We start from the raw sequence: 12239 nt of genomic DNA, 5'->3' as shown, positions 1-12239 counted from the left end.
TTTCCCTCTTGGGGTCGAGAGGGGGTTATTTTATCATGTCCTCCCTTAGTGAGCACAGCATCATCAGCTCAGTAGTTTCTATCATGAGTCTGAGAGGGAATGGTCTCAGGCTGCTGGAGGTTCGGTCCAAAGCCACTCATGACCTGTGGTGAAGTGGAGAGGCCTTGCCTTCCCATGCTACCCCCAAGATCCTGGCACCACACATCAGGTTTTCAAAGGCAGGTGCTGTGCCAGAGCAGCAAGGATGAAGTTTTTGGTACCCTGTAGACCCTGCCTTAGGGAGGTAGTAATATTTGGACTTGCCCTGCAGGCTAGGTGTACACAAATACAGCCCAGAATGTCTTCTGATGTCCTCCCCACCTCCTAGTGACAGGACCTGAACTCTGGTTCAGAGGTGAGGGCAGGTTTGGGGAATTCTCAGTAATGAGAAAAGAGGGAGAAGCGGGAAGATTGAAGATGCTGGCTGCCTTTTTGGCTTTAGCTTGCCCTTTCCCACGGGGTACAAGTGAAGCCTTGCTTAATTTGGTGGCTCTCAGTGCCTTATGCTTACTCTCTGTTCACTTTCAGGCTAACACTGGTCAGATGGATGATACCCAGGAACAGTGGAAGATGGCCACCTGCAATTTAGCGCTGATTCAGGTGAGCTGGAACTGTGAAGAATGCCCTCTCCTTTCTTTGAACAGTGTTTTCTAGGGCAGCTCTCTCTTGGGGATTTGCACTGAGGTGGATTGTGGAGCCAGTGCTTCCTGCCATCTCTGTTAGATTTAGGGCTTGTCTACACAGGGCAGTTTATTCTAGAAGAAGTTTGGTGCGACTAAAGCACAAGCAGTGCTCTGCAGTAACTCCACTTTGGATACACCTTGTGGGTTCAGCTAAGCTCTAGAAAGGCATTCTTGTCTTTGTGTGCAATAAAAGTGTCCACACGGGGAGTTTATTACCAAAAAGCTATTTCACAATAGCAATTCCAGTCTGTTTTCCCGTGTGAACAAGCTTTGATTTATTACAGGTGGCAGGGAGTCTGCCCCTATGAGAAACCAGTTGACTCTAGGAACTCTCTGTACTGTAACATGCACCCAGCAACCCAGGTGTTGCACATTGTTGGACTGTGGGATGTTCACAGTGTGCCTCTGCATCCTTCCTTATCTCCACTCACACAGATCAGCTTTCTAAGATGCTTTGGTGGACAGGACTTCCATTTTGTGTGGCGTGAGGGATGTCCCACCACTGAAGTGTGAACACTCTCTGGGATACAGTTATCTGTGCTTTTCAGACCTCTAGGACTTTTGCCTGCTTGCTTGGGATTTTTGGCATGGAGCCTTTACATGAAGGTCTCTTGATTTTGTACCAAATCTGTGACCACCTTCACACTTGTTCACACACTCACAGTCACTCAACACTCTTGGGGATAGAACGTTGTTCTCCCATTTTTAAAGCATAGGCCGATTTTACTTAGTCAAATGGGAAATCTTCATCAAGTGTTAGCTGTAGAGAGCAAATGGTCCACAGACCCATTGTGATCCCATTCAGGAAGGCAGTAGTGCACATACATTGTCATCAGCTTACTACAGTCAGTAGTGAGTAGGGCTGTGCGAAATTTCTCTGGCTGTTTCGATTCAACACTGTTTTGACTCATTTTGATCTCAAAACAGTGAAATCAAATCGAAACGAAGGGCTTCGAAACAGCCTTGAAACAGAAACAGGCTCTTTGAAAGGTTTTGAAAGTTTCAAATCATTTTGAGTTTTGAAGCAGCCAGCAGCGAGGTAGTGGGAGACGGGAGAACCAGGGCTGCGCTCCCAGCAGCAGCCGGCAGCCCTGGCTCTCCCCATCTCCCACCGCCCGGCTGTGGGCAGCTGATCACAGCGCAGGCAAAGGGACCTGAGCCTGGGCTTAATTCCCCTCCAAGCACTGCAATTGGGCTGAGGAAAGGAACTGAGCCCAATTGCTCAGTTCCCCTCCTCAGCCCTACAATCGAGCTGGGGATGGGAAGTCAGTCCAGCGGGGCTGAGTTCCCATCCCCAGTGCTAGATCGGGTGCTGGGAAGAGGAACTGAGCAATTGGGTTCAGTTCCCTTCCCCAGTCCCAAGCGGCAGCACTAGCTTCCCTCCCTCATCTGGCAGGCAGATCAGGGCTTGCAGCCTCAATCTGCCTGCCAGATGAGAGAGACTGTTTCGAGCTTCCCTATTATAGCTAATGGGTGAAACATCAAACAGCATCGAAACAGACTCGCTGTTTCAACGAAGCAAAATGGAGCAGCTGTTTCGAATCGAACTGAAATTTGAAACGAAATGCTGTTCCGTTGAAAGCTCGAAACTCAAGTCAAAACAGAACGGCACAGTTTTGCACAGCCCCAGTACTGAGTGCTCGATTGGATTTTCCTCTAAAGGTGCATGGCTAGTTTGACCGCTGGGGTCAGTTTCTAGAGCTTGAGGAGGAATTACCCCACATCTCATTTCTATTAGCATGGTGCTGGTGATGGGAGTTAGGTGTCAGGGAGTTCAGTCTCTTGTGTATCCTTTCATAGCCCTGATGTGTCATGGAAGATGGCCTACCAGTGCTTTTTATGCCCAACAGGTACAGGCTACTGTGGTGGGGCTTCTGGCTGCTGTAGCTGCTGTCATCCTGGGAGCAATCTCCAAGGGGTATGTGGAGCTGAATCAGGCAGCGGTTCTGTGCGCCAGCAGCGTGACTACAGCATTCATAGCCGCGCTCTCACTTGGTGAGTTTCATTAACCACCTTCTGCAGCTCACCCAGCAAGATCCTCATTGCCACTTGTTGCAGATTTGCTTACCTGTCCTCCACAAACCTCTGTTCCTTCCCTGTCTGCACAGTGCTTGGTAATGGATGTGAAGCGATTTGGGGAGTCTCAGTTGTGTTCTCAACCACCAGAAACCCATGTTATCGAAATGTGACTGATATTGTTTGAATTGCTACCTCTTGCTGGTCCCTTTTCAGTCTGTCCCTTTGGAGTGGCCAGGTTTGGAACATGGAGACCAAGCCCCCTTCTCCCCACTAGAATAGGGGTTGAAGCACACAGGTACATGAGGGAACTTGACTCTGATGCTATCGAGGTCATACATGTTCAGCCTCCAGAGGAAGTTCTGAAACTTCCTCCTCATGCACCTCTCAGTATTGGCAAAAATGGCTCCAGGAGGAAGAAGCTGCATGGGGCAGGTGTTCCTGCCTCTTGTCCACTCACCCAGCAGTGCATAGATGCCCTGGGCAGCATCCAGAGACTGTATAGGACAGCAAGTGTTGTCCAGGGTTCCCATCTGAATCCTTGTTTGAATCCTGAATCCTAGGATCTGCATCCCCATCCCTTTTGCCTCCATGCTCTGTTGATTTCTGGGCTCTCTGATCCCCAAGGTTGGGCCTCTCTTGGCTTTAGTGGGCTATGCCTCCCAGTCTCTGTGATCAGTCAAGAATACATTTTCATTCAGCTCTGAACTTTGTCAAATGCTTGTGTGTGAAAGAAAGAACAGAACTGCGGCTGTCCTCGGTGCTCTGAAAGTTTGGAAACTCAGCATCCGGTCCGGTAGGGTTGAGATTTACCATGAGAGAAGAACTGCTGTCACAAAGAGGTGTCATCCTTCAGATGATTTCCTTCCTCTATCTTCTTGGAGGTCAGCTGAACTGTCCCAGGGCAGATCTCTGAGCGGCTCTGAAGCCCAGCGTACCATCTAACACACATAACAATGTCCATCCAAACGTGTGTCTCGGTGTTCTCTCCCACGGTAGAGCAGGATATGATATTCAGCGCTGAGCGGGAGCTACATCTAAGTGTAGAGATGATCTTGCAATGACTACACTGTGAGTGTGTGGGGCAGCTTAGTACTGTCCTACCCACAATGCCTCAGGTTGTCTGAAATATAACAGGTATTAAATGCACACAGGCACACACATTTCCATCTCTCTTATAACATGTAGATCTAAGAAAACATGGTAGGTGTTTGGGGGAGGTGGGCCATGACTGCCCCAGCTGTCCCTCTTTGGATATAAAGTTAGTGTGGCTGCATTGTATAAAGCAGCACCTGTGACTTCCCTCCCTGCATCTCACTCACTGGTTGATCTTGGATAAGCTACTTCGATTCTCCAAGCATCTCTATTTATAAAATCCAGTAATAAGGACATTTCCATGGGCTGCTTTACAGTAGTGCCATTTTGGGGCATCTGTTGGTCAAAGATAAGAGTAGAGGTTCACAGATGTGCCACAAGAGGGCACCAGGAGATTCCCTAACGGTGAGGAGTTGGGGACATGTTATGGACTGGAAACACTACATATAAGCACTGAGAGAGTGTGGATGCAGGGAGGCCAGGGAGCGAGGGCTCTGCCTATGCTGAGCAGCGCAAGACATTTTAGACATCTTAAAAACTCTGCAGGCTTTATTAACCCTCACTTCCCTCTGCCGTCCAAGTACCTTTTGGGGTATAAAAATGAAGGATTTGACTGATGTGTGTCTTAGTCCTTCAGCTCACGTTAGGGTTATTGTAGAAATGGTCACAAATTGCTAGCATATCGATGTGCATCTGTGTGTGCACCGAGGGCAGTGAATTCAATCAGTGTGTCTAGAAGGGAACAAGACAATATGCGTTATGTTGTGGTGCATGTGCATTTTGGAAGAAGACAGTGGGGGCATGTTATTGTCTCTGACGGGCGCTTTCATCTACGGGGCTTCATTTGTGGTGTGTGGGAAGAGAGAGCGTACTCCAAAAGGCACTGGCAGGCTTCCCTGAGCAGCTGCATGGCTTCTGAGCCAGAGTCGTTCTCCTTTTCCAGCCTGTGTTTTCAGCTCCATCCCCACAGTGGTTAGCAAGGTGCCTGAGGGCATCAGAGTATGACACAGTGCCATGAGGAAATTTCATCTGGGCTTGCGCTGGGGTCTTGGAGACTGCCCAAGTTAGTCATAAAACAATGGGGTCAGACTGGGACGTGTGAGCTTTAGATCCTTTTTCCAGAACCGGACAAGAGTTCTGTATGCCAAGAGATTCTCACCTGCTGAGCCCAGGGCTCTCTAGCTTATGTTAACAAACTAGACTTCCAAGAGCACCAGAGCCTAAGGTCCTGACCTGTGGGCCAGTTTTCCTTGGCACAGCTCAGGCTGGGGCACATCTGGATCCCAGAACTGTTACAGAATAATAGGGTTGAAAGGGGATTTCAGGGGTCATCTAGTCCAACCCCTTACATGGATAGAAGATATGCTATTCCTACTGCATCCTCAGTGTATATTAGAACAGCCACAAGGGCTGTGTGCCTCAGTGGGTCATTCATATTGCGTAGAGATGCATCAGCCTGTTAAGTCTGAAGCCACAGAGCTGGCTAAGGATCTGCTTATGGCAGCGCAGAGCTACCTGACTAGTTGAACATTGAGTACAAAATCAATACAATGTAATTGAATAATACTCTGGAAAATAGCTTTGTGCCATTGAATCTAGATCAGAGAAAGCCACCCGCCTTGTACAGCCTGCTGCTGCCTGCTCACTTTGGGCAAGGCATGCTCGGGGGGTGGGGGTGAAGGCATTGTAATTAGAGTGGCTCTCAGGAGCTGATCTAATTAAAATGTTGCAGCGTCTCATGTATTCAGCGCCCCATGTTTCAAAGTGGCAGAGGAGGCACTTTCACTAAAGTGCGATTAATGGAGTGTTCTCCAACATGTTCTAATCAGAAGGCACTGGAGCATGTGTATAGGCGCCCTTTGTGTCTATCTGTGAATTCATCAAGCTAATCTTTACTGGCTTCAAGATTAGCTAATCAAGCTACTCTTGAAGCCAGTAGAGATTAGCTTGATGAATGTAGAAGTACCTATATTTCAGTTGTTCACTGATAGCTGCATTGAGCCTTGGAGTTTGTTTTGGTGGGTGTCTCCTTTGGAGCATTGGTGGAGTTAACTGTGGGGGAGACACATCATCTCTACTAGGCCCACGTGGTGTGACCAACCTTCACTGGGTGCAGCATCGAAGCATGTGGAGAGCTGACCTCTTCTCCCCCTCCTCCCCATCCTTGTGCCAAACCAGACCCAGTTCAGGCCACGGTACAGTGTAAAGCAGGCTGCATCCTCCCTCATGTTTGATTTCTGATCTGGTGTCTTCCCTAGGTCTGGTGATGATTGGAGTAATCATTGGTGCCAGGAAAGTGGGGATAAACCCGGACAACGTCGCCACCCCCATAGCAGCAAGCCTTGGAGACTTAATAACCCTTTCTCTTCTGGCAGGAATCAGCAGCACCCTCTTCAAATACATAGGTATGGTACAGCTCAGGTATCAAGAGAAGCCTGAATGAGTTCTGTTCAGCCATGGAAAGGATATGTCCCCCTTCCCAGGCATGTTCAAAGCTAGGTTGGGCAAAGAATTCCAGATGCTGCGGTGCCCTTAGGGCTGCAAATAACCTTAAAGGCCTCTTGTATGAGCCTGTCTTTTCCTGGATGGTGGGACCCCAAAGGAGGTTATTGCGATCTTTGGTAGAACGGTGATAATGCTCGTCATGGTTAGAGCAGAAGCCTGGGATTCAGGACTCCTGGGTTCCCCTCCTGAACCTCTCATTAACTAAGTGTAATGCTAACTTAATCGCTTGTTGTGTCTTGACCCCTGCACCCCCACCTGTAAAATACAAGTAATAGCTTTGCAAGGAAGAGTACACTGTTTCAGGGCTTCAGTATCATTAACTTCTCTTAGATCCGCTGGGAAATGGTGCTGTGGAAACACAAAGCACTGAGATCAGCTGGGAACAAGGGAAGGAAAATAGCATAGACTCACAGGGTGTTTTTACTCATGTTGCAGAGGGGTGGGGGGACACTTTAATTAGAGCAGTTCTGACTGCCAGCAGTGTCTTCTGTATCAGCGTCCCTGTGCTTCAAAATGGTGGCAAGGGTGCTTTAACTAAAGCTCACTGAATGAGCTTTAGTTAAAACACCCCCTGCTGCATGGGGACGCTGATACACAAGGCACAGAGGCTGCTGGAGTGCAGTAATTATCTCGATTAATCAAGTCTGCTCTAACGCACAGGAACTATAGTGCATCAGAGTAGCCTCCCAACATATCTACAGGCCCTTACACACAGAGAGCCCACTTTTACCCAGCAGTTGTAGCCACTGGCTTAACTGGGCACCCGAACTGCTCCCCCACTATGAGCCAGAAAATTATAGTGGTGTTTGCTGGGACAAGGAGAATAAATTTTATTTCTGCTTTAATTGTCTGAAAACTTCTAGGCCAATTACCATGGGCCTGGCCTAGAAAAGGAACAGAAAAGCCTTAGGGTTGGATCAGTGGTGGGGTTTTTTTAATTAGCTGAGGATGTGTTAAAAAATAAAAGCTTGTACAGTTACAAACCAAACTGTCACTTAAAATTGAGAGCAGAAAATGGGAGAGAGGCAGCTGCTTCTGATGTACAGTAACTTATTCCACATGCTTGTATACAGGAGAACAACTGAATCCACAACCCAAGGGAAAGAACCAGGATAAGGTCTAAGGCTCATTTCAGTCTAGTTCCCCTACCCCTCAGAAAGGTAGTCCCTTAACATGCAGTTTCCTGTGGTGCTCTTGCATCTGCCCATATGCAACTGGCTTGTCTTTCATGATGCCAACTCAAGTAATATCCATGCAAGATAGATAATATGTCATACTGGTGAAGGAGAGCGGTATGGTAAGGATACCAATGCAACTGGTAAGGACCTACGTTCTGATGCGGTTTCCTTCACAAATGCTCCATCAGGGGATTGGTTGTTTTGAATCATTCATTAGCACTGTATCGCCCGATTGGGCTTTCATATTTCCTAGATTTCCAAACAAATGGTTTCTGCTGTGGCAGGGGGGAGAATGGGATGGGGTGCAGGTTCCTGCAGTTCCTGTGTCCTGAGCTGTCAAATTCTTGGCCACCGAGAATTAAACTCCTTTCAGGATGCTGGTGAGGTCCAGACTGTAACATGCCTCTTAAGGTCTCATGCTCCCAGAAGTACAACAGCCTTCTTCTAACGTGGTGTTTTAATCTCTTAACATCAACACTGTTTCTTGCGGTTCTACATAACGAAGGGGCTGGCTCTGCCCTCCCTTGCTAGCATGGAGGAATACTTTACTCAACAAACAGGAAGCCAGTGGCAGTGCTTGCTTTGTAAGGAGCTATTTGTGAGAATGGGTGGTCAAATTTAGGGCCCAGAGACTGGGTCTTGAGACTTGATCCAAAGCCAGTTCCTTCTAATCAGAGTCTTTCTTTGGGCTTCAGTGAGCGTTGGATTCTAGGTGATGGATGTACATGACTTGCTCACCTATGGTTTAAAAGTGAGCAGACTGCCCCAAACAGCAAGGCTGGGGGGAGGTTCAATGTTTAACCCTATTAGACATCCCTCCAACTTGTTTGCTTCTTTTCCTCATTGGCAAGAGGTGACACTGCGTAAAAGTAGCTGCCATTCATACCCATAAAGAGGCTATGGTTTGGTGGTGTGGTGGATGAATTGCAATATGAATGTGTTTCTTAATTAAAGAGGTGTTGACACAGGTAAGATACTGTTTCAGTAAAGTGAGTGCTGTTTTACCCCTGTAGCTTAAGGCTCTGAACATCTTTTGGGGGGAAAAAAGCACATTTCAAGCTTGCTTTGTATGTCTCATTACCTGCAAAAATAACTGCATTGCAACTGGCCCAGATTTGGATCCAGTACAGAAAACAGATGGAGAGCCTGGTAGGAAAGGCATTAGCATATCAAAAAGGCCTGGCAGGATCCCCATTGCTTGAAGGTGTTTCTAGTGCTTCCTTGTGGTTCTGAGTCATGTTTATTTTTTCGTAGTGTAGCAAATCTTTTTTTCTTCTAAGCCCTGTTCACTTCTAAAGGTCATTTCAAGGGTATGCTGCTGCTGGAATGGGAAAAAAAAGCTCAGAGAAAAGCCTGTAAGCTAGCAAGAGATAATCCTGCAACCCAGCTGGCTAACATATGGAGCATAAGGAGAGAACAATTTTCATTTTCTATCAGATCAATTGCCCATCTAGTCTACTAGCCTGTCATCAAGAGTAGCTCTTGCCAGATGCTTCAGAGGAAAGGATGGGATGCCTCTGACTGTCCATTTATGGTATACCTTGCCCTTAAGAGTAGCTGCCACTGAGCTCTGAGCATTAGTAGTTGATTTGTACCATGATGTAAATGTCCCTTGTACACTTTTATCCTGTTTCATAAAATTGTACATGTTTCCTTTAAGTATAGATCTTGCACTTGGTGCCAGGAAAATCCTGTGGCAGTGAGTTTCACAAGGTGATTATGGACGTGAGAAAACGTTTCCAGGATCATGTGATTCCTGTCTTGTACCATAAAGACTTGAGTCCTGTTCACTGCTTCCTTCCTGTCCGAGTGCAAAGATTTTGTGTGGTCGGATTATGCGCAGCCTTATGGAGCCAGCGACCTGCAGGTTGCATCTAACCTACAATTTCTTTTCCTCTCCAGATGTGAAATACCTGTCACCTCTCATCTGCGTAGGCTTCCTTGTCATGATCCCTCTTTGGGTGGCCATTGCCAAGCAGAGCCCTTCTCTTGCCACTGTCCTGAAATCTGGATGGCAGCCGGTCATTGTTGCAATGAGCATCAGCAGGTAAATACAGGAGAAACCATCCCCTCAAGTCTGTGTGCATGCTTATACACCCCCCACCACTACATATAGAGGCACAGGATTAGTTTTCTGTTTCAAGAAATAACAGTCTGGAACAAAGTCAACAATGCTGCTTGTTGGAGATGCTGGTGACAATGTATAGTCCCATATCTTTTAACTGCTGCAGTCTCAGGGGAAGAGATATTTTGATGGTGCATTAAAAGCCCTTTGAGGACCAATATGCTTTTTGCAGTGCTGTTCCAGGACAGGAGAACAGAACAAATACAAATGTGAGCTCAGCCTTTGCAGGTCTGTAAAATCAATGCATCTTTGCTTGCTCCAGTGTGTGGCCTTGGTCAGGATGTGGGAATATTCCAGTAAGGGGAAATATGGCCTCCTGTAAACCAAACATATCTGTTTCATGCTGAGGTACTTCCTATTTGTGCAGCAGTATTGAGGTAGCTCCTGGGAGCCCCAGTCCTGGATTACAATTTCACTGTGCTTGGCGCTGTACAAACCCAGAACAAAAAGACTCCATTTGTACAGCCTCAAATCACTTGAACTCTTTTTCTATACCACAAAATAGGAATATGTGCTGCCAGACGTGGACAGTCAGATGTGATATGAAATGTAAGCTCTTCCTCCAGTTTCCTCTACCATGTCATTGCAGTGCAGTGGTGTGACACACAGTTTAGCTGTGTTGTTGTCACCAAAACACCACCTGATCATTCACAATCCCTGTATAGTTATCTCCTGATACCACTGTCAACAGCTCCAAGAATATCTTTTGGTAAAAAAATTAACCATAAAAGAAGCCTATTTTAAAACAGTCCTGCACTGGGCCAAGAAGTGGCCTATTACAGTCACGGATTTTCATCTGTATTTTTTCTGAGCTCAAGGTTTTGGTGCTTATATACTCTGCCCCACGTGGAAGAGGAACAAGTAGATAATACTCTTTCTTTGTGTCTTTTGTAACAGCATTGGTGGGCTGATCTTGGACAAAACTGTAAGCGACCCAAAGTTTGAGGGCATGGCAGTGTTTACACCCGTGATTAATGGTAGGTTGGGGGTATGTGTATATTTGTTAGGGGTTAGTGTGTGTGTGTGTGTGTGTGTGTGTGTGTGTGTGTGTGTGTGTGTGAGAGCAACTTGGATGAGGGGGTAAAGAGCACCCTGTTCAAATTCGCAGATAACACTAAGATGTGGGGAGAAGTGGGCACGCTAGGAGGGAGGAATAGGCTGCAATCAGACCTAGACAGGTTACAGGGGTGGGCCGATGAGAACAGGATGGGTTTCAACACTGACAAGTGCAAGGTGCTGCACCTGGGGGGGAAGAACCAGCAGCACACCTACAGGCTGGGGAACTCCCTTCTCATCAGTGCAGAGGCAGAAAAGGAGTCATTATTGATGGAGTCATTATTGATGCCAAAATGAACATGGGCCGACAGTGTGGGGACACGGTCAGGAAGGTCAACTGTACCTTGTCATGCATCCACAGATGCATCTCAAGCAGGGCCAAGGAGGTGATCCTCCCTCCCCCTCTATGCAACACTGGTCAGGCTGCAGTTGAAGTACTGCGTCCAGTTCTGGGCGCTGCACTTCAGGAGGGATGTGGACAGCATTGAGAGGGTCCAGAGGAGGGCCACCCGCATTATCAGGGGTCAGCAGGGCAGGCCCTACGAGGAGAGGCTAAGGGACCTGAACCTGTTCAGCCTCCACAAGAGAAGGCTGAGAGGGGATCTGGTGGCCGTTTACAAACTAGTCAGAGGGGACCAGCAGGTATTGGGGGAGTCCCTGTTCCCCCGAGCACTACCAGGAGTGACTAGAATAATGGTCACAAGCTGGCAGAGGGTAGATTCAGGCTAGATATCAGGAGGCGCTACTTCACTGTCAGGGCGGCTAGGATCTGGAACCAACTTCCAAGCGAAGTGGTGCTGGCTCCTACCCTGGAGGTCTTTAAGAGGAGGCTGGATGAACACCTTGCCGGGGTCGTTTGAACCCAGTACTCCTTCCTACCATGGCAGGGGTCAGACTCGATGATCTGCTCAGGTCCCTTCTGACCCTACCAACTATGAAACTATGAGAGAGAAAGAGAGAGAAAATGGAATATGGGTTTGCCAGAGAGAAAGAGATCCTTCCTTCACTCCCAGAGGTCTGGGTTTGCTTTCAGAAAGGAAGGGAGTCCAGTGGTCTTCTCTGGGTCCCTGGTTCTCCATATCATGCCTTGCAGGACAGCTGTTAGTCTTAGAGCAGTAAGAGATCTGTGGTCTTGCAGGCTGAAGTAGGGTGCAGCAGATCAGGCCTGGGATGTGTTGGTAAAGCTGAGGAAGGAAGGCTATGTAGCCCCTGCCCATTGCAGTGGAGGCTGTGGTTGCTTCCTCCCTTTCATGAGCATTACCTCTCCTCTGAAGTATCATAATTAAAGCTTGTCTTGCCTTTCCCATCTTAATGCCCATGCTTTGCTCTCTGCCAAGCTTTCAGCACACCTTGTCAATCAGAATTACCTACACTGTCCCAGGGGAAATGATGGCAGTGCCATGGAGAGATACCCAAATTAGCTTTAAACTGGCAGGATCAGGTGCAGGTAGCAGTGCCGCTGTGGCAACCTGGAGCTCAGCATGGGCTGGTTCATCCCGAGTACTCCAAGTGTAGGGACAGCATGTGCTTTTGGGTTGGTCT

The 12239-nt window shown here is 47.7% G+C and overlaps 1 protein-coding gene across 8 annotated transcripts in view; it reads left to right on the top strand.

The window, feature by feature from the left end:
- SLC41A3 (solute carrier family 41 member 3) overlaps positions 1 to 12239 on the top strand; it is a 35709-nt gene that overhangs the window by 18432 nt on the left and 5038 nt on the right. For all 8 annotated transcript variants that reach the window (XM_006017783.3, XM_025196828.1, XM_006017782.3 and 5 more), the window contains 5 exons: positions 568 to 639; positions 2573 to 2717; positions 6092 to 6238; positions 9419 to 9563; positions 10539 to 10618. In XM_006017783.3, the coding sequence (XP_006017845.1) occupies positions 568 to 639; positions 2573 to 2717; positions 6092 to 6238; positions 9419 to 9563; positions 10539 to 10618 (589 nt within the window). The remainder of the gene's footprint in view (positions 1 to 567; positions 640 to 2572; positions 2718 to 6091; positions 6239 to 9418; positions 9564 to 10538; positions 10619 to 12239) is intronic.

This window comes from Alligator sinensis, unplaced genomic scaffold (genome assembly GCF_000455745.1).
Source record: "Alligator sinensis unplaced genomic scaffold, ASM45574v1 scaffold839_1, whole genome shotgun sequence".
NCBI lineage: Eukaryota > Metazoa > Chordata > Crocodylia > Alligatoridae > Alligator > Alligator sinensis.
Note: the sequence above shows the minus strand (reverse complement) of the source record. Positions and strands in the feature narration are given on the sequence as shown.